At 36.3% G+C, this 23,148-nt stretch overlaps 2 protein-coding genes across 2 annotated transcripts in view; one reads left to right on the top strand and one right to left on the bottom strand.

Annotated features, from left to right (window-relative positions):
• Positions 1 to 9,219, top strand: part of LOC149780292 (GMP reductase 2-like) — a 48,726-nt gene extending 39,507 nt beyond the window's left edge. Inside the window, exon 7 of the mRNA XM_089937099.1 lies at positions 2,016 to 9,219. Within this exon, the coding sequence (XP_089793225.1) occupies positions 2,016 to 2,214 (199 nt within the window). The 3' untranslated portion in view covers positions 2,215 to 9,219. The remainder of the gene's footprint in view (positions 1 to 2,015) is intronic.
• A 5,610-nt stretch (positions 9,220 to 14,829) lies between these two features.
• Positions 14,830 to 22,508, bottom strand: LOC149780291 (transient receptor potential cation channel subfamily A member 1-like). The gene is made up of 2 exons (XM_089937098.1): positions 22,151 to 22,508; positions 14,830 to 20,324 (listed from the first exon to the last, which is right to left on the bottom strand). Exon 2 carries the CDS (start codon positions 20,305 to 20,307, stop codon positions 18,502 to 18,504), a length of 1,806 nt encoding a protein of 601 aa, XP_089793224.1. The 5' UTR covers positions 20,308 to 20,324; positions 22,151 to 22,508; the 3' UTR covers positions 14,830 to 18,501.
• Positions 22,509 to 23,148: the final 640 nt, after the last annotated feature.

Below are 23,148 nucleotides of genomic sequence, written 5' to 3'. Positions count from 1 at the left end.
GAATATAAGAAAAGAAATACTTGTACTGGACTGGATACTATTTTTGCTGTGTAGTTCTGTCATCAAATGTTTTTTTCTTCTCTGTAGTTATATTTTTAAAAGCAGAAACATGTAATCGATCTAGTTGAGTAATGATATTTATTAGTTTGCTATTAGAAGTAATTCAGAGGACTTCATAAGTAACTAATCCATTATTTTTGGAATTATATTGCATTTCTTTAATTTGTCTTAAAATCTTCAGAAAATGGAGGAATAAAAGAATATCAATCAATCAATTTCCCCCTCTCACTCTCCCCTTCCTCTCTCTCTCTCTCCTCCTCCACCCCTCTCTCTTCTCTCCCCTCCCTCTTCTCCCTATCTCTCCTCCCCTTCCCCGTTCATAGTATCTCTCCTCCTCCACCTCTCTCTCACTCTCTCACCACCTCCCTCCCCCTTTTTCTTTCCTCCCTCCTCTCTTTGTCCCCATCTCTCCCTCTCTCTCTCCGCTCTCTCCCCCACTTTCTATCCATCCACTCTATTTCTCCCTTGCTCACTTGCTCCCCCTCTCTCACCACCTCCCTCTGCCTCTCTTTGTCACCCTCTCTCTCTCCATCTCTCATGCCCTCTCTCCCACCCCACAACATATTCAAAACTATCAGGAAAATGCATTTATTTAGTTGATAAAACTCGTAACACAATTATGATGGGTGGGGGTTTCTTCCCAAGATGCCTTATTGTACTGTTGCCCCAAAAGACTAGTGGTGTCTTAGGTGGCCCCCATACACCTGACCTGCCTTCAGCATTTGCAAGTTTTACTCTTACATCACTTGAGTTTGCTATTATTAGTACTCTTGCTAAATTACTGGAATGATTGCCATGAAACTCTACTCACATGTTCATCTCAAATGTCTGTTTGGTCCTAAATGAATTCCCTTGGACATGCACCTTGAAAATCTTATCACTGCTGCTGCTGAATGGATGGTCATATCGACATAAATTTTTTTCACTAAATCTTGTGTCTAGTTAGTTTGGAATGAAAATGGTACCAATCTGAATCCAATATACCCACCTCAGTGGCCTTCCTAAAACTATTGTTTTTGCTACTCCTCCTTAGCAGACAATCATGTTGGCATGGGGTTTTCACTGCAAATCTTATGATGGTTGGTTGATTATAAATGAAAATGGTACCCTCGAACATCCAGTATGGCCACCATGGATGTCATCTTGAAAATTGACATGGGGTTTTCATTCAAAAACTCTTATGATCTCAAGTTGGTCCTAAATGAAAATAGTGCCAATCCGATGTCCTAAATGGTCACCACTATGGCCAGCTTGAAATAAATCCTTTTTTTTTGCTCCTCATGTACAGATGGTAATATCATCGAGATTTCGCTACTTCTTACGAGGTCCAGCTGTTCTCAAGTGAAAATGGTGTCCATCTCGTATTCAACATGTAGTGGCCATTTTGACAATCTTGTTGCTGCACTTCCTGAATGGTCTGTTGTAGCTTCAGATTTTACAATAAAAGACTGATATATTGATAATTGGTGCTGAAAGAAACTACAACATGGTTGCCATGGTGACTATCTTGAAAATTGTGTGATCACTTCTCAATGGATATTCATATTGACACATGGGTTTTCAGTAAAAGACTTACTGTGTCTAGTTTGTCCTAATTTAAAATGGTGCTGATCTGCATCTTTTATCCTGCTATGCATTCAAGGTAAAAAGGTCATGGAGTGCAATTTTGCATTTCAAGGATTTCACTTTCATAAGTTGGAACATATCATGTTACAGTGTTGAATTGTTAAATATGGAAAAAGTTTGCATACCATGTATTAATGAGGAATGAAAAATAATTAGTGTGAGATGAATATTATAGAAACATTGTACTAGCTGCATGAATATTGTAGATGATAACCTTATTCCAGTTGCTACATAAATTGAATTTAAATGAAATCATAGAAATCTATTCATTGAAAATTTAATTATGCACCAAATTCATCATTGAAGTCTGTGCAACCTTTATTTTACAGGGCCTCAGAGGGCAAGACAGTGGAAATAGAATACAGAGGGGATGTCGAGAAAACAATTCAAGATGTCCTAGGTGGAATTAGATCCACTTGTACATATGTTGGTGCTGCCAAGCTGAAGGAACTGAGTCGACGGACAACTTTCATCCGTGTAACACAGCAGTTGAATGAGGTCTTCACTGCATTCACCAAGGAACACTAAGGACTTGACATTTTTTTCTCACTTTATGCTTTAATTTCTTGTAAATTTAACCCTTTATTGGAAAGTAACTGTCCCAAAGGAAAGTAAATGTTTGGGAACTTGATTAGAATCTTCTGTACCGTCACAAAAGTATGTGAATGACTTAACATTGGGTAAAATTGAGCTTATTGATTTTGGTGTCAGATGTCATGATCACTGACTGAAGAAATAGATTAGTTCTCAACCATGTACCTTCGCCAGAATTTAGATGTGGAAGAAGTCTGCTGATTTGGAGGGGTGGTGGTCAAAGATTAAGGTCATTCTGACTCAAAGAAGGAGTTTTTCAGATTGACCCTTGTGTTAGAGTAACTTCCTTTACCAATCTTGTGAATGTCTTGAACTTAGAATAATAAAGAAAACTGTATTTCTGTTCTGGGGTCAGAGGTCATGCTTATGATTAGTCTAATAGTAGTTTGACTCAAATTGACTCAAAAACATGCAAATTGACCCAATTGGAAGACTGTTAAACATGGGGGGGGGGGCATGCCATTCATGTTACTCTTATTTCCAATTACCAGGGCATTAAGAAGTAAATTATGATTGTGTTCGTTTGACACACCTGATATAAGGCAGAACATATTAGGTTGTGATGTCATTCCATCTGTCTGTTACCAAGTCAGTTTCCACACAGAAATTTGTAGTTATCAAACTTGAACTTGGGATAAAATTGAAACCTTATTGATTTCGGGTCCATAGGTCTTGTCACTGACTAGAAAAATAAGGAAAACCGATTCTGTACAGTGACTTGGGTTCTCTGCTGTTTTATTTACCAGCATTGTGGATGGGAATGCACTTAAGGTCACAGCCATTGACTGAAAAAATGGTTTTTGCACAACAGTTGTTCTATATGACATCTCAACAGAACTGGATGGCATGCACTTGGGGAAAGGACAACTGATATTAATTTTGGGCTCAAAATGTCATGGTCACTGACTGAAAGAAGAAAAAATGGTTTAGTTCTTTATCACAGACCTGACCCAGATTTTGAGGATGGCTTTTTATTTATGGTAAGTTAGAAGTCGGGGATAACTTTTGGGGCAATTTGGACTGAAAAGAATGGTTTCTGTGCCAGAAAGTCATTTATTTACATAGAGGACTATTGAACATGGGGCTGGTGTATAATGTGCAGTTCATAGTACTCTAGTTTACATTATGTTTGAAGTGTCTGCAATCATTTAAGAGTTTAATGTCTTTTTAGCTGCATTTATCATGGTATGAACTGTCAGTTGCCAAATTGCACAGTGCGAGTTGGCAACAGACAGATTATACCAAGATAAATGCAGAAAAAGCATTAAATTTGTACAATTCCAATTCATTATAATTCCTTTATTTTTATTTTGCTTTTTTAAAAATATTTCTTATAAGTTTTAGAGCTTTATTTCAGCATATGAATACTTGTTGAGGGTTTCTGGTACATAGCTGTTTGTAGAATTGGGGATTCTTCAGCAACTTAATAGCTGGGTCAATTTCAAACAAGTAATTCCACCAGTGGTAGGCAAGCTCAGGTTTGAACATTCCGCAGTATGTTCTTAATATTTTATTTAAATGGGCACATCTATTCTAAGCTCAATATTCAAAGCAAAGGATGTGTTGTTCTGGATTTGATGCATTCAAGGACAAGTTCAACATGATTTGGTAGATTCATTATTGTCAATATTCATGACTGATCAATTTTCATTTCTTTAAACCTGTTTTTGTGTTCATTAACAGGTGAGGCTTCTTATAAATTAAATTAAGACTATTGGTAAAATGGTTATTGTGATGGGGGTCCAGTAGTCATAGTAATAAATCAACTTGGGGAGAGGTGGGACCCATCTCCCACCCCCACATCATAATTATCTGGGTCGGTGTCTTACATTGTAAGACTATGGGTCTGAATGTTGTAATGTTAGTCTTTGGATTCACTGCCTCAGTCCATTTGCCTATAGTCTTAATTTCACTTTAACAAGTTGCAGTTGAAGTGCTATAGCCCCAATATTCTTCCTGGTAGATTTTGAGTTTCCCAGCTCTGAGATAGAAGTCTGCTTAAGACATCCGATTCTTTTGGAGATTTAAATTATTTTGGTTTCTGGTCACCCTTCCTCATTGAGAAATTTAAGTCATTTTGGTTTCTGGTCATCCTTTCTCACTGAGACATTTAAATCATTTTGGTTTCTGGTCACCCTTCCTCATTGAGAGATTTAAGTCATTTTGGTTTCTGGTCACCCTTCCTCATTGAGAGATTTAAGTCATGTTGGTTTCTGGTCACCCTTCCTCATTGAGAGATTTAAGTCATTTTGGTTTCTGGTCACCCTTCCTCATTGAGAGATTTAAATCATTTTGGTTTCTGGTCACCCTTCCTCATTGAGAGATTTAAGTCATGTTGGTTTCTGGTCACCATTCCTCATTGAGAGATTTAAGTCATTTTGGTTTCTGGTCACCCTTCCTCATAGAGAGATTTAAATCATGTTGGTTTCTGGTCACCCTTCCTCATTGAGAGATTTAAATCATGTTGGTTTCTGGTCACCCTTCCTCATTGAGAGATTTAAATCATGTTGGTTTCTGGTCATCCTGCTGTTCAACTGGCAAGTGACTAAGGTTTACTTGGTTCATTCGGAATGCATGAAAATTCAGCTTGTGAGATATTGTCCACTTCAGAAGGCATGTCAGATATCGATGGGTCAGTGTTTTCAGTGTCTGAATGTATGAAATTGATCTCATATGGCAAATTTAGTCAAAATTTTGAGAATTATGCCATTTAGGACACGAGCTGCATGCAGAATACAGGCAACATGATAGACCTTGGCTTAGCGTACATGCAGCATTTATTTTTCTCCAAATTTATATCAAATATAGTTAGACAAAAAAGATTTTAAAAATTCTCAAATGTTTTTTTTACAAAGATTTGCTATTTCATTATGTCAAAATCAGTTCATTCAGTTTTTAGAAGAAAAAACCCTAACCACCATTTTTATTTAGTTCTGAAGGCATGCAGTGTGCTTGCCTTCTGTTTAAGTGTTTTCATTACTTTGCATGAGACTATTTATAGGAGTAAGTAGTTCTCTATAAATTTGATACAGAATTAAATGCAGCTTAGCCTGATCACATTGATCAGTTGAAATCTTTGCCTTTTTTTAATGACCAACTGATGTAGCTTTAAAGATGAAAAATTTCAATGGAAAAGAAATTTGGTACCAACAGCAAATTTGCAATACCATTAAGAATCATTGTGCATTTTAAAATTTTTGGTTTTTAATATACAGACACTAACACGTTTGGGATCTGAGTGAATTTGTGTGCCTGTAAATAGAATCAAATCAAGGAGCCCAAGTGCTAAGCTAGAATTAGGTGCTTGTCTTTGATGTTCTGGTTGTTGTCTGTAATTGCAGTTTTTAATTAGATGATTTCCTTACATGGTACATAATACTGCATGTAAAGATCTTTCAATATTTCTGTATTATTTAGGAGCCAGTATTAAGTTTTTATATGATCTGAATTGTTATGTTTTCTTCCAAGTATTTTCTGCCTACCAGAATGTTTTTGAAAATCCTGTATCTTGCTGTATTCAGCTTAAACCTTGGAATAATATTACAATGTAAAACACTTTGTACACTGATATTCTAGGATATCCTGATTTCAGAGTTGCCTACACTTATGATATTGGCATAAATCTCACGATTTTCAGGAGTAACTTTTGCGATTACAATTTTCCTTCCCTTGGTAATTTCAGTAAGAATCCTAAATTCTGTTCTGGAATTAGTTTTCATTTGGATCTGCTATTACTATCGAAACATCACAATGCCACTTCCATGATGCTATGAAATAACCTCAGAAGACATTATAGGAATACACATCAGTTTGATGTGTTTGGTGATTTGCCTCTGGTGGTGTGCACCACTTTTGTTGCAGCATCAAAGACCGAGATTGTTCTGATTGTGACCTTGTCCTTCTGCCACCATATTGTACCACGATATGAATGAAAGCAGCTCTTAGAATATAGTATTATTGGTGGCAGCCTCTGAGGTTTCATTCTCAACTTGACAGTAACGGTATTTGTGTCTTGGCAGCAAAGGCGGAGAAGGTTCCAAGAACACACCCATGAAATTGACCCTGATGATAAGCTACCAAGAAAGATTACATGAAAACAATGGGCACAGAAGTTCAAACCATAAAAACAACTTTTCCCCATTATTCAGAGATCGGCAAAAGGTAAAACCACTGCCTTTTATAATACATATAGTCAGCATTTCAGCGTAGCACAGAGAAGAAAGGATGTTTGTTAAAAAAAAAACTTGATTCTACAAAGAAACACAAGAATTTAACTGCCTTGCAAAGTTTGACAAAGCAAATTTCATTGTTCTTTGAGCCCAAAAAGAATTCTCTGACTTTGATGTGGCCATTATGAATGCAGAAATGCTTTAGTAAATTTTTCATGGAGCATGATCTACAAATAAGTGTGGCAGATCATACAATCAGTTTGTTCGTAAAATGTTCCCTGGCTCTAAAATAGCCACCAAATACAGATGTGCAGGAAGTATAACTTCAGCAGTTCTGCATGAACTTTCTTTAATAAAGAAGGAAAAACATTGTTGATAATAAAAATGCAAAGCCTTTTATGTTGCCACAGAGGAAAGCAGTGACTTGGAATTAGAATAATATCCAGTTGTGGCAAGATATTTTGACAGTACGAAAGAGTAAGTTATTTCTAGGATACTGGCTGTGCCTGTTTGTGAAGAGCAGGCCACTGGAGAAAATATTTTTAAATGATTCTGAAATGAAAATGTCTATTCCATCTATTAGTATAATTTCACTTGGATGTGACAATGCTAATGTGATGATTGAAAGAAAGAAAAAAAGAGTATTTGGATATTTCTTGCATAAACAGGCAACATTTTGTTATACCATTTGTTATAAAGTTTTGTTATACTATTGTTGAAGACTGTTGACCACAAGTTATTCAATGCTTGTTATTTGTCGTATCACAAATAATGACTGATAATGTATTGTATTGCAAATAATATCTGTAAATATATTTTATATGGCAGGCAGGAAATAGTTGAATCTATTTTTGACATCTTCAGAACTCCATGCTATAGTTTTAAATGATGAAAGTTAGTAATATTCTTGTCAGACTTAAAAATTATGTTTTCTAAAACTATAAAATAGCTAATTCTATATTATTAAACAACTTATAATTTTTTTTGTATTTTTTCAAGTTAAGTTTTTGGTTTGTATTACCGGTGACATACATATATATACATAACACATATAGATTTTCTTTTTCTTCAAGCCTAACTACCAGTCAGATTTGGGTTCAGTGGCAACAAGCTGTAAAATCCACAAGTTTCTACTCAAGCATATATTTCACTTGATGCTACCATATTTTTTAAGATAATTATTGAAAAATATTGGCTTGGTTTAGGTTATAAACTAAAAAGCAAGCTGAATTTATAAAGTCCACTTAGATCTTGCTTTGCATATCCTAATACCCAACTTGATTATTTTATTTTGTGGCATTAATAGCTCAGTAATTATTGTCTGATGACATTCTTCACAGAATCTTTCTCATTATTAAAACCATTTCAGAATAAACAATCACAGTGACCCATTTTTTCTACATGTTATGCATTATTTAGTACACATATGTGAAAGTGTAGCTGGTTCATATTAAAACAGACAAGAGCTTCACTAATTGGGTAGTCTTCACTTCATTAGCATTAATCTGGCTCAACATCAAAAAACGATGCATTATCAACAAAACTTTGCAAAAGAATGAATTTTATGGTGATTTTATGAATCTCTGCAACAAATACAAGGGCTGTTCCAGTAAAACATACAGAGTATATGGGAACAAGATAAGGCACTTTGAATGTGGAGTAATGTCCAAAAGATGCAATTGATAATTTTATTTCTAATTTTCTTGTGAACTCAGGCTGTAATCTGATTACCCTGACATACCTTTTTTAACTGCCTTCCTTGGGTACCATGTATATTTAGGGGTGTTCCTATAAGACATGCTTGGGACTCTGGGTAGAGGGGAGGGGAGACACATTCAACATAGAGTAGTTGCCAATGAACTTTTAATTTTTTTTTCATTGATTCATACTAATTTGAGTAATAATAATGCCATGGGTTATTTTTTAAACAAAATACTGCCTTTCCTGGGTACCATTTATGCTTAAATGGAACAGCCCTTAAATGGAATATCCCTAAGAACAACAAATATACAGTGCATCTGTACAATTGGCTTACATAAATGTTCAGATTAATTTTCAATGTATGTATTTTGTATGGATTATTAATGTTTGAATGACGTGCCCAGATTTGTTTTTTCTTTGCCCAACTTTTAAGTGCATAGAAAGACCAAGTACAAAATAAGAATCATCATTTGTTTAAGTATTTACTAGCACTGAATTTATATATTTTCAGTTTTTATGGTTTGTAAAAAAGAAATGGCATCTGTGTTGCTCCTGGATTTTGTGGATATTTCTCTAATGAGAGGAGTGGTCCAATTATCTTCACAAATCATGGGCAACTGTTTGTTGTGTATTCATGTAGGTTTTTAGCATTCAGCAAATATACAAACACTGATGTCCCTTGAATAAACGTGAATTCCCAGTATTTTAATTTTACATGTGGCCATTTTGAACATTTAATCTAATTTTTTTAAAAAAAAGGAACTGGTGATTTATCCTAATCCAGACTGATCCACTGCTGTGCTTAGACATAATGGTGCTAACTTGAAATATATTTTATTATTATTATTATTATTTATTAACTTGAATACAACACAACTACTGGTAATAATTCTTATATTGCATGACCTATTTCTTTTCAAGTTATTTCCCAATTGGTTTTGTGCATTCAGCCTTGTGTCAAAATATATTCATCAATGACTTTTTGTGACTTAGATTGGTATTGTCAGCTTCAGCTGAATGACTTTGTTGTTTTGTCTCTTTTACCAATAAATAAATGTGTTCTCCAATATTTATTTGTTACTTTAGGTATGTATCAAAATAAAACAGGCATAACCAGCCATCCCAAGCATTCTTTCTTCCTACATTGTAGACAGCAATTCGGAGTGGGTTTTATAGCACCTACCCAGAGATCTCGGAAACGCTTAATTACGCGTATTTGGGCGCCAATTTTTGATCTGGGATGCAGAAAATCACTGAGGCGGGAGTCCTCCGTACGCATGTAATAGGTGTGCGGCAAAATTCAAAGACTTGCCAGTCCTGCTTCAGCCACCTGCTTTGTGGGAAAATGTGTTGATCAATTAGCTGTGCTGATATTTACAATGACAGAATTCAGTGACTGAAAGACCCCTTGATACATACATGTTGCCATTTTATAAGAGTACATAAAAAAGAACATGATGCAATAGCTGGGCAGCAAAGACTTTGACTGGTGGCCGGGTGGGAAAATGTACTGATGTTTACAGTGCTTGAATTCAGAGGCAGAAAGACCCAGAGATGTACATGTGGTCATTTATAAAAGTACATTAAATAAACAACTTTAGCTTTCGTTATTGTGTTCATTTCCGAATGTAGTGGAATAAGCAGTGCACATGACCTCAGAATCAAGACATGTTGAGACTTAGACAAAATGCCATTCGTAAGTGGGTAACAAGTCGCAAACTTCACCTTCTTCTGTTAGGAAAGCGAAAACAACTTCGCCCTGTGATTATTTAAGAGGTACATTACTGACCATACCATATTTTGTTTAAATGCCCCTTGCCTTACCCCGGTTAGTTCTAGTGTTGTAGCGAAATGTATTCATCAAGGCAACAGTAGCTAGGCCTAGTGTTTATGTCATTTGCGTTGACAAACAAACTCTTGCCCATTCACAAGTATTATGTTTTGATAGCTGATTGACCATTAACCTTTTCCGAGTAAGATAGCAACTATCAATTTCCAGCATGCTATTCTTTGATAATAAAACATACAGACTTGTGTGTTCAGATCAGAATCGGTGATCTGGATATATATTAACTGCCTCTTATACACTACTTTGTCATAAAATTAGATTGAAACTGTAAGTGAACCAGTAGGCCTAACGGGAAATAATGGCGGACTTCGTTAAGTCTGGGATGTACCAGTTTATTAGATTGTCTGTTTTCTTAAATCATTGGGCAAATATATTCAGAAAAATATACAAATCATTTAAACCAAAGCCTAGGTATTATTTTATTAAAGATTTAACTTTAAAATGCAAATTATGTAGGTCAGAAACGTATGGGACAATTCTATGTTGTGGAATTCGCGAGATGCGCTTTAAGGTCTAAGCTGTTTTCTGACCTGACACACGTTTGAGAAAATATGGGAAAAAACAGCAAATCAGATACTATTTATTTGCCTAAAATTACTCCAAGTACGTATGCAAATAAATAAACCATAAATTTGTGATCCTGCCAATGGACTGTTGTAATGAAGCTATATTATAGTGAATTATTACGAGAACATCTCCATCTAAAAATAGATGCACTCAGTCTGTGTTGATTCTGTAGGAAACAAGGGACTGCAACTTTTGATGGTGGGACTCCTATATTTACCAAAATGGGAGTCCTGGACTCCTAGTTTTAAAATCCTAGCGAGACCTCTGCTAGTACCCCTGGAAGGGGGTTGAGGCAGTTAACTTTGTTGGTACATGTATATTACTAGTATATTCTGAGGTAAGTTTTTGATGCATTTTATAAATACTGTTACATTTTACCTGGAATCATGAAACTTAATGAAGAGTTGCTACTTGACAAGTACGGTACCCATCACAAATGTGGGTCAGTGGGACCCATATTTTCTACTTCACTGTTAGGTTACATTTTGAGTTTCAAGTTTATGAAGCTATGTATTCTGTTACAAGTTTCAGATATTCACCTTGTATGCTGCCTGATTGACTCCGATACACATCTGGTATCGCTTCCCAGTTTACTGAGATATATACCTGTATCACTGCCGGATTTACCCAGAAACACATCTGGTATCACTACCCAATTTAATCAGATACAGATCAAATCTGGTATCACTGACTTGCTCACGTACATAACTGGTATCACTGCCCAATTTACTCAAATATGTGTCTGATACCACTGCTTGATTTACTCAGATACACATCTGGCATCACTGCCTGGTCTACTCAGATACACATCTGGCATCACTGCCTGGTCTACTCAGATATACATCTGGCATCACTGCCTGGTCTTCTCAGATACACATCTGGCATCACTGCTTGATTTACTCAGATACACATTTGGCATCACTGCCTGGTCTACTCAGATGCATCTGGCATCACTGCTTGATTTACTCAGAGACACATCTGGCATCACTGCTTGATTTACTCAGATACACATATGGCATCACTGCTTGGTCTACTCAGATACACATCTGGCATCACTGCTTGATTTACTCAGATACACATCTGGCATCACTGCCTGGTCTACTGAGATATACATCGGGCATCACTGACTGGTCTATTCAGATACACATCTGGCATCACTGCTTGATTTACTCATACACATCGGGCATCAATGCCTGGTCTACTCAGATACACATCAGGTATTGCTGCCAGATTTAGTCAGATACACCCATGGAATCGTTGCCAGATTTACTCAAATACACATCTGATATCACTACCTGATTTAATCAGATACATATAGCCATCACTGCCTCATCTACTTGCACACCAGGTATCACTGCCTGATTTATTCATATAATACACATCTTGAATACACACCAGGTATCACTGCCTGATTTATACATACAATATACATCTGATATCACTGCCTGATTTACTCAGATAATATAAGACTGGTATCACTGGTTTATTTGGGTAATGCATATCTGGTATCGTGGCCCAATTTACTCGGGACACTTCTCTTATTACTGCCTGATTTATTTGGGTGGTACTTGTCTGGTATCACTGCCCGATTTATTCAGACACACGTCTGGTATCACTGCCTAATTTACTCAGAAACACTTCAAAAATACATTTGGCATCACTGCTTGATCTACTCATATACACATCAGGTGTCATCACTACCCGATTAACTCAGAAATACAAAGCATCACTGTCCGATTTACTTAGGTATTACATATCTGGTATCACTGCCCATTTTTCGCAGCACATCTGGTATCACTTCTGGAAATACACATATGGTATCATTATTTACAGTCAATGATAAAAGTGGGATATTTGTTTTTACAACTAAACACCCAAACTTAAGACAGAAAATATTTCTAAGTACAAGTAAAATTACAACAATTTCTAGCAACTAGGTTAATGATGGTCTTTTTATTAAAAACTAATTAGGCACACTGGTAATGCAAATGAAGTTAAAATGGCCACATTTTAGTATTTATCCCATTCGACATGCTTGCCACTGAACGCCGATCTTGGTATTTATCCCATTCTACATGCTTGCCACTGAAAGCCGGTCTTGGTATTTATCCCATTCGACATGCTTGCCACTGAAAGCCGATCTTAGTATTTATCCCATTCTACATGTTTGCCACTGAAAGCCAATCTTAGTATTTATCCCATTCTACATGCTTGCCACTGAAAGCCAATCTTAGTATTTATCCCATTCTACATGCTTGCCAATGAAAGCCAATCTTAGTATTTTATCCCATTCTACATGCCTGCCACTGAAAACCAGTCTTGGTATTTATCCCATTCTACATGCCTGCCACTGAAAGCCAATCTTAGTATTTATACCATTCTACATGCTTGCCACTGAAAGCCAGTCTTAGTATTTATCCCATTCTACATGCTTGCCACCAAACGCCAATCTTAGTATTTATCCCATTCTACATGCTTGCCAATGAAAGCCAATCTTAGTATTTATCCCATTCTACATGCTTGCCACTGAAAGCCAATCTTAGTATTCAAAATAATCATGAATTTCTGAGGAAATGGTATTTTTGAATCAAAATGTCATTGAGGTCATTGGAAGCAAAGAGTAAGAAGGAAATGGTTAACTGAATCATAATGTGAGACTTGGTAAAATGTACATTGAAAAATAAACTCTTCTGTATGGTGTGACCTTTGACCTTGTCACTTTTTTGTTGTTAAATAGAAACTCACTGCACATACTGCATTTCATTAGAAAATATATATATACTCTAGATAGATAGGTAGAAAGATAGAGTTTTTCTAGTGATAGACTTCATTTGTTGCTCCTAATTCCACAATTCTTCTGTTTCAGTTAGCATCAAGAGTACTGACAATAGCTAACTATGAATGTTCTAAACCCAGTGCAAGTGGCATTTCTCTTGTTAGAACTTGAGAATAACCAAATCAAAATCCACAGAGATCTGGTACTTTCAATAAATTGGAATGTGAGTCCTGGTTATAAATATATATATATATATATATATATATATATATATATATATATATATATATATATATATATATATATATATTGAAAAAATAAATCCATCCATGTGATAATCTATTTATCCATGTGACCTTCAACTTTGCCACTGTTTTGTGGTCAATTAGTAGATCACTTTACAAACTGTTGTGGTTGTCCATTCTACTGAGATGGACAAATGTATAAATAGACTGATTGATATATAGATATAAGTAAAGGAATTCTCTTGTGGCAAGCTTGATTTATTCTATTAATACCACATTCCTCTGCATTTTCGTTTTTATATGCTGGCCATAAGGCAGAGTGTATTATGTGATAATGTTATCCATCATCTGCAGTTAACAAACTTTTTGATAGCTTGCACTTGGGTTAATGATAAACTACACTGACTGTACTCAAAAGGTCAAAGGTCAAGGTCACTCTAATAAAGAAAAATATAGTTGCTGCAAAATAACTTCAGTTCTCCATCATCCATGGTTATCAGACTTTGCAGATTGCTTGCACTAGGTGTTAAGAAGAACTCTATTGATTTAGGAGTCCAAATCGGTCATTGACTGAAATCATTAAAAGAAATGGTTTCTGCTCAATAGCATTAGTTCTACAAGACATACCTCAACCATACTTTGTGGATGGCTTGTACTTTTGATAAGGACGTAGACTATAGACTTTGGGCTCAAAGGTTAAGGTCACTGACTGAAAGAAGAAAAATGGTTTCCATACAATAGCATTAGTTCTACATCACAGACCTGTCCCCAACTTTGTGGATGCCTTGGACTTAGGGTAAGGATGCAATTTATCATTAGGTTTAAAGGAGCAAAAATCACTCTGACTGAAAGCAGACACATAGAGTGGGCATATAATGGGTCATTTTATGGTACTCTTGTTGTCAGGTGTGTTAACTATTTCAACTTCATTGCAGAACTCTCAATTTAGACACTTCTGATATGCGACACTTTGTTTCCATGGTAACGTAAATAAACACTGAATATGAAAAATTTGAAGTATCAAAAGGCACATCTATGCAATTCCTTTGCCATTTGTATGAAGTTTGGTTGCAATATCTTGAACAGTGTCTGAACTGTCCAGAGAAAACAGAAATGTTTATGGACAGTCAGACAGACGGACACAACAACAGCTGTATTTGTTTTATTACATACCAGGAGTATAAAAAGTGTATGACTTACTTCATTTATAATTTCAGAATGACATACAAAAACAAACTAACATACAACATGATTATTTAATTAGAACAACAGATCAATAATTACACAACATACTTCCCCACAGCATTAAAGATCTAACATTTAAAATTAATCACACAAAAAAATCACAGTTCTTCATAAAATAAAGTGCAATATGTGCAGTTCATGTACATTTTAATACTGATAAACACTGAGATCAGTCATGTTGCTGGATATATACTGCATCAAATCAACATATTTATAACCATGAATTCCTACTCAACATCCTACAATGTATCTAACAATTGTGCATGTGTGTGTTGAACAAGAAATAGCTTTTGTGAGCTGATGTTACGTTGATATGCATGCAACTAGTGCCAAAGCATAAAAACACATCAATAACTTGCATAATGAAAATGTTCGGCATGGTTTGGTGTTTACAATGGCAACAGAAGTGGGTTATTAGTGCCGAGGCAGCTGGAGTTAAGTAACTTGCCCTGGGGCACACCATGGTAACCAAATAAGGCTGATCTGATGATAGGATTCAAACCTGTACCTTTCAGGTCATCAATCAGGTCAAACCTGTACCTTTCAGGTCAACAGTCCGGTCAAACCTATACCTTTCAGGTCATCAGTCAGGTCAAACCTGTACCTTTCAGGTCATCAGTCAGGTCAAATCTGTACCTTTCAGGTCAACAGTCCGGTCAAACCTGTACCTTTCAGGTCATCAGTCAGGTCAAACCTGTACCTTTCAGTTCATCAGTCAGGTCAAATCTGTACCTTTCAGGTCATCAGTCAGGTCAAACCTGTACCTTTCAGGTCATCAGTCAGGTTAAACCTGTACCTTCAGGTCATCAGTCCAGCAAGCTAAACATGAAAAGGTAAACCTGCTGGCATTCATGTGCATTTTATTTTCATAGAATTTACTAGCAGAAACAGTCAAACTTTAATAATTGAAACACAATTCACCTGGATATTTAGCGTTACTCAAATGACTTGTTCTTGTACAATAATGAGTGTACAACAATCTTGTTAGCATAGCTAGTTCTACAGTATTGATGGATTTCCATGAACATGTATGGAAAGAGGGGTATACTTTTTCAAGGCATAACCTGTAACTAGTGGGACATCAGTATGGGGTGGAATGATGGAATCTAGCAAGAGCAACCAGTAAGTATTATTTCATTAAAATGAGTTTTAGTTTACCCCACCCCTAAAAAAAATACATTTTAATATCAGTAACACATAGTATGTTGCTATAATCTAGCTAAATCTGCCAATTTAGTGAAAGTCTGATGCTCCTACAATTTGTGAAGAAAAACAAAAAGGAATACTGCACACACCCTCAATGATGCAGTGTAGACTACCAGTACTGCCGGATCGTATCCACATAGTGGAAGTCATATTAAATGGAATATAAATTTTGATGATTCATACTGGTCCAAAAATAAGCAAAACAAAACTAAGATGAGACCACAGACCAATTTGGTAAGGATACGGATATTTGAACACCTACCTGAGCTATAAGGTATAAAAAAAGGTAATTCCCAAAGACATTAAATGTACCCAAAAACACCTCTTTGTGTGTGGGTGGGTGGATGGATGGGGATGAGTAACCTAATGTAAGGTTATCAAATATGTAACCAAAAAAATGCCAATAACTCAAGAGAGAGCTAATTCTGAATGGGGAATACAGTAGGACCTCTCTTGAAAGACAGGTGGTCTGTTATAACAGGTCATACCACTATATAATCATTAAATCTGTCCATTGAGAATATGGCCTTTCAAGACAGGTTTTACTGTAATACTTGATCTGAGGGTAGTTTCAACCTATAAAAATGATGCATGTAATGAAAAAAGCAGAATTCACAACAAATGCTTAAAGCAAAGTCAATTTTGGTTGAAGAGTGATTTAATCTGCCTTAAAGATGGAGGTTGACCAAATAAGAACAAGGACTAGTGTGAAAGGGACAGAAGCTATGGGTTTTGACTTTAGAACAATCTTAAGTTACCCTATGGGAAAATAAATTCTCATCATAGAGTCAAGATCATTTTCTATCCAGAAAAGATTAAGCTATGTATTACTGATTATAAACTTAGTAAATAAAAATGCATGATTTGCTACTTCCTAATAACCAAGTTTCTCTGATGAATTATAATGTGTCAATTACTGTACAAATTGAGCTACTGTATATACTTGCTTACACATTGAGTCCAACTGTAAACGAAATAGACCCTGATCTACCATTGCATAATATGCAGGCAGATCTGGGTCTATGCTGTTTGTTCTACTGAACGCTCCTAACAAACTGCATAGACCCAAATCTGCTGGTGCATTATGCGTGTGTGTGTGTGATCTGGATTTTTAATGTAGCTTTAACAATTTTTCAGTCATATCGCTATGGTGTCTGCAGTGTGGCAGTTTATAGTGATGTCTAGCACTGGGGCATCATGCCACAGACATGTAGCATGATGTCCCACCTAGTCACATTATCCTGACACCAGGCTGACCAGTCCTAACACTAACCTCTTAATGCTGAGCGCCAAGCGAGGCAGCTGTTAGTACCATTTTTTTAAGTCTTTGGTATGACTGGGAATCGAACCCACGACCTCCCACATCCGAGGCGGATGCTCTAACCACTAGGCCACCGGAGCGGTTGGTGCATTATGCAATGGCAAATCTGGGTCTGTGCAGCTTATAGTTAGACAACTTATAAGGGAATATATATGGTATGCAGGTACTGAGATGGAGGTGAATTTCTCAGCAGGATGTTAACAACTGAAACTTGAAAAGAACAAGTAAAATTCGCATTCCACTTATCCGAATTTGGCAACTTGCTGAAAGGACCATGGTCTCAACCATTTATTCAATCATTAAAATTGATGTGTTCAATATGAGGCTCATGAGGGTTTTATATCACTCTCATGGGTAGATGACACATGTCAGCTTGTGATATGTATTGAAACTGTTGAGGGGGAAAGAAAACTGTAGGATACATAGCTGCTACATATTGTCCAATAATGTTGGTGTTATATATTTTCTTTTCTAGACCAGATACACTGGATTACTTTCATGGCATAAATATGACAAGACATTAATACAACCAACACAGTCACCTGGATCTATCCCTGCACCCATGGGACTAGGCCATGATTCAAAACATAGACACTGTTCACAGTACCACACTTAAAAGCATACACATTTTTTCATTTCAAGGGGTGTAAATCAGTGGAATCTGTATAGATTCTTGGGTCTGTACTTACTCCCCCTGGGTCCCCACCTCTGGAGTTATAATGTGGAAACCATTGAGATCTCCAGCTCCTGGTGGCTCAGTGGTTAAGGCACCAGGTACATGATAATATGGACAACAAGTAAAGGGTCATATAATAAGCTCATTTCACCTTTGGCCTGGTGAGCTAAAATTTAACTTCTGTCAGCAGTGACATCAGCTTTGCAGATCAGTTCTATGTTGTTTTCCTACCCTGATATGGTCACTTTTCAGCCAAGTCAATCTCATGATATAAAAAAATATATATATATATATATATATATGTACAAACTTGGTCTGAAAGGAAGTATGATATGAAACATTGCATATTCAACATGATAATGAAAATATATCTATTTAAAAAAAAAAAGAAAAATACAACAGAAATGTATAAAAATATTAACATATAACAATGATAGAAAACTATGATAAAGCACGAAGTTATTGATCATCTGTACCTCAAATTGTTTTTTAGCTTTTCTGGCAATGGCAAAAAATCAATATGTTTGAAGCATCGATTATTGGCATGAAAATGTCTGCGTATTGAAATCATTGTTAACAGATATAGTGACTTTGGATGGCAAGATTCCTCACGCACCCAGTTTATTAGTTCATCATCAATGTCTAAAGATGTTTCTTCCTCTTCTGAATTTTCAGATTCTCTGTCCTCCCAAACAGAGCTGTCTAATCTCAGATCACAGCCATTTTGAATGAGAAATTCCACCATCTCAGTTTGATCATTATGTAAAGCTTCAAAAAGAGGCGTATGCCCTGTTTCAGTGGTGAGAGAATCTATATCTGCACCATGGGCAAGAAGTATGCGTGATATTTCTATTAAACCCATTCTAGCACTTACATGCAACAAAGTGGAACCAGCATGGTCATTTATTTTGTAGTCTTGAAGATTTATGTCTGTCTCTTCAAGGATAGCTTGCACAACACCAGCATTTTCATAGTCAAGTGCTGCCACAAATGGTGTTTCCCCTTTCTTGTCAGGTGATAGAACTCCTCCATGTTTCAAAATAGCTTTAGTCAGTTCATAGACTTCATTTACATCCTTGTCATTGAAACATTTCAAAACAGCATGCAGGCAAGTCATGCCCAGATGGTTCTGATGGTTCACATTAATTTCAGGTACTTCATTGAGGAAGTACCATGCTATCTGCCTTGCATTATTGTCTAGAGCAGTGAAAAGTGGAGACTGCCCGGCACTGTCACATAAATTAATGTTGGCTCCATATTTTATAAGACTTCTACAGAGTTCTACATTGTTGCATATACAACTCATGATAAGAGGTGTCATCTCCACATTTTTGGGGCCATGTTTCCAATTCTTCACGTGTGCCCTGACATTGGGATCAGCTCCTGCCTTTAGTAGGATTTCCAGCACAGAATTATCATGATTTGATGATTTCATTGAATTGGACACAGACTGCAAAGAACATGCCAGTAAAATTGGGGTCTGTCCCAGACTATTTTTAGCATTTACTTTTGCCCCATGACTGATCAAGAGTTTCAGAACATCCTTATTTCCATTTCTTGCTGCCAAATGAAGACATGAGTCTTTTTCATATATTGTCTCAGAATTAACATTCACAGACAAATAATTGTCATTCATCAACAATTCCCCAAGATCATCAGGATTTGATTTCCTTTTTGCTCTCTCTTTGATAACTCCAAGAATGAGCCTTAATGACTGAACATCATCTGATTTGCATGCAATATGCAGTGGTACCATTCCCGCCCTGTTGTAAAACTTGATCAAGCAGTTTTTCTGACTAACAAGAATGTCTACAATGTCATGGAATTTGGCAGATACAGCAAGATGTAGGGCAATATTTGACTCAATATCAGCCTTATTCAAATCACATCCTCCTGTTATAAGCCACTTAACAACATCTATCATCTTATTTTCTGTGGCAAAATGGAGGGCTGTCTTTTGGGTCAGAGGATCAACTTTATCAATAGCTATCTTCTTGTGGTTGATCAAAACACGAGCAATGTCCAAGCAATTCTTTCGCAAAGCAAGAATGAGTGGTGGTTCACCATCCCAATCCTGAGCATTAACATCACTTCCTGACTTGAGCAGAAAATTAACCATTTGTATGTTGCGGGCCTCTATTCCAGCACAGAGTGCAGTGCCTCTCATGCCATACACATGATTCAAATTGATTCCACGATCAATGAGTTTCTGGACTTCATCAAACTTGCCAGAACGGATCGCAGCATGCAGCATTTCATCAGAGGATGCCATAATTATAGCTTTTATATCTATTAAAAAAATTGAAAATAAATCATGATGAATATTTGCTATAATTAATTGAGAATAATTATGATTATAGTCATCTAACAAAGTAGAAAGTTTTTATATATTTTAAATTTCTGTTGGTTGAATGTCAATGTTATTTTTGACATGGATCTTTCTATACCTATAAAAGATTGCATCAATGATCACTGAACAATGTGCTTTTGTGCAATAAGTGAAATATGATATAAGGCTGCTTGCACTTAGGGGCAAGGAGAGGGGCCACATGTTCCCCACCCCCATCCTCTAAACATGTTTTAGCCTACATCAGTAAACTTTAATAGTTCATCACTAAGTATCTTCCCACCCACCCAACAATCCCAAAGAAAATTATTCTACAGGTGTCCCTGATATAAAGTATGATTAATACTTTTTTAGATATCTTTTATCAAATTAATTTCAATTCCACCACAAAATAGAGGACATTTCTCCCTCTCTGCCAGCTGAGTCATACCAAAGACTGATAAAAATGGTACTAACAGCTGCCTCGCTTGGTGCTCAGCATTAAGAGGTTAATGTAAGGACTGGTCAGCCTGGTATCAGTATAATGTGACTGGGTGGGACATCATGTAACATGTCTGTGGCATGATGCCTCAGTACTAGACCACTATAAACTGTCACACTGCAGACATTGTAGTAATATGACTGAAAAATTGTTAAAGCTACATTAAAAATCTAAATCACACACATCTCTCTGTGTCTAACAAGGGTCTTTTTTATTGTAGGTAACAATTGCAGCTAGTTAACACTTATTGTGTGTTATTAAGTAACCCCTCCCCACAGCACCACTCTCCCTCTCTCCCTCAAACTGGAATGATGACCCTAACCTTGACCCATCCCCAAAAAAGGGACACCCTGCAACCCAACAGACTGACTGACTAATACAGTTAGTGGTGTATAACTGAGGCTTTTGTGATATCTCATATGTTACAGATGTACACGTGTCTACTCAATTTTGCCAGTAGCTTCTCATGGGTCGATGGTTCTTCCTGGGGTTTTACTGGGTTCTTCCTCCACCATTAATACAGGGTGCCACGCATAGCCTATCATCTGCTGAATAATGGCGTTAAACCCCACAACAACAACACAACTACTCGATTTCCTTCACCATCACAACAATATCAACACTAAACTTTGTACTAAAATGTAATCAGGTTGCTGGATTTTTTTGTAATTTTTTTGTAATTTTTTATGCCAACACAACTCAATTAAAACCACAATTTTCAAGCAATTCTAAACTAATGTACATGTACAAAATAGTGTATATATCACCTAAAATAACTATCAAATTAAAAATATCATTATCATTTCTGAGTTTTTAAGCGCTGTAAAGTCAGACCAATGGCCTTGTCTGCAGTAAACAGGTGTACTAGTTTCTAGTTCTAGTTTCACCCTGATATATATAATGTGCACCTTTGCAGATTGGGGAGCAAGGGTGGCTCCGTGGTTAGCATGGTGGACTCATCACTGTTAGGGTGCAGGTTCAAAACTTACCTTCGGACGAAGCTGAGTCAGTTACCATGGTGTGTCCTTGATCAAGGCACTTGACTCCAATTGCCTCAGCACTAAATAACCTTGGTGGATTGGTTAAATACATTTTGATATCGTTTGATGAGTAGCCTATGTATTGACATGTTCAAGATTATGATATCATAATATGCATGACGTCAAAAATGAAGTTAGACTAATATACAACCATATTTATCTTACAATATTTTGGTTTAAGGTAAAGATGTGAATTTGCATGATTGGTTTTAACTTCAAAGTTAATTTATTTTTTCGCAACGCTTACCACGAACTCTTTGCGTACCAATTTCAAGGCGCCTCGTTATCGTTTCGCTTTCTTTTTTCCAAGCTTTGGCTTAGAAATCAAAGTAAAATCGGGCTGGATGACACGGGATGCGTCAGGCCTTCATCCCGACAACCCCGCCCTATAAATACGTTTTAACATTTACTGTATGGCTGCTGCAAACGCAGCGAATGGCTAGGTTCATGACAATCCTGCACAATTCATGAAAGTGAAAATAATTTGCTTCATTATAGCTACTCTCTCTTCAAAATAAAAAACGATGCATTTAGTATGCAACTCAGATTTGAAGTTAATATACAACCACGTTATTTTAGTCCATTGCGAAAGTGAATTTGTCAAATTGTTTACATAAATGCCATGGGTAAGCAAGGGAAGTAACTCTAAAATGCACTTGAAGGATATGAATGAATATAAAGGCCATTGTGACAGTATTTCATAAAATCGGCGATTAGTTTAGATGCGGATAAATAAATAAATAAATAAATAAATAAATAAAAGTTATTTCCCCGAACATTTTTATTATCTAGTAAAAATATTTAATAATGTTAATTTTCAAGTCACTATTTCATTATCATAGCCAAGATATAGTTGGACAGGAGCAAGCAAGCAAAACGTTTTGACGACTCTTTCCAACAAAGAAACCCTCCAAGACCTGTCAGAATTTACAGCCAAATTCAATACTTCTCGATGTCTTACGTGATTTGATTTTTATTTTGTTCATTACGGCCAGTACGTCATTTCCAACTTGTGGAACTGCATCACAGAACAACAGAAAACCTAAAGTAAACGGACGGGTAGTGCCTGTATCGAGTTAAAACATGAATTGAGAAGACTACATTGAAATCGCTACCCACCAATGCCTGTCATCCACACGAACTAAAAAATGTTATCTAGCTTATTGCGAAGAAAACTGACCCGCAGAAGGACACTGGCCCATACACGATTCCATCAAGAATCCTGAAAGATATAACGGAAAAGTG

This window comes from Sinohyriopsis cumingii, chromosome 16, assembly GCF_028554795.1.
Source record: "Sinohyriopsis cumingii isolate HCF-2022 chromosome 16, ASM2855479v2, whole genome shotgun sequence".
Classification (NCBI taxonomy): domain Eukaryota; kingdom Metazoa; phylum Mollusca; class Bivalvia; order Unionida; family Unionidae; genus Sinohyriopsis; species Sinohyriopsis cumingii.
Note: the sequence above shows the minus strand (reverse complement) of the source record. Positions and strands in the feature narration are given on the sequence as shown.

Coding starts and splice junctions, on each gene's coding strand:
- LOC149780291 (XM_089937098.1), bottom strand. CDS start 20,307: ATGGCATCCTCTGATGAAATGCTGCATGCTGCGATCCGTTCTGGCAAG.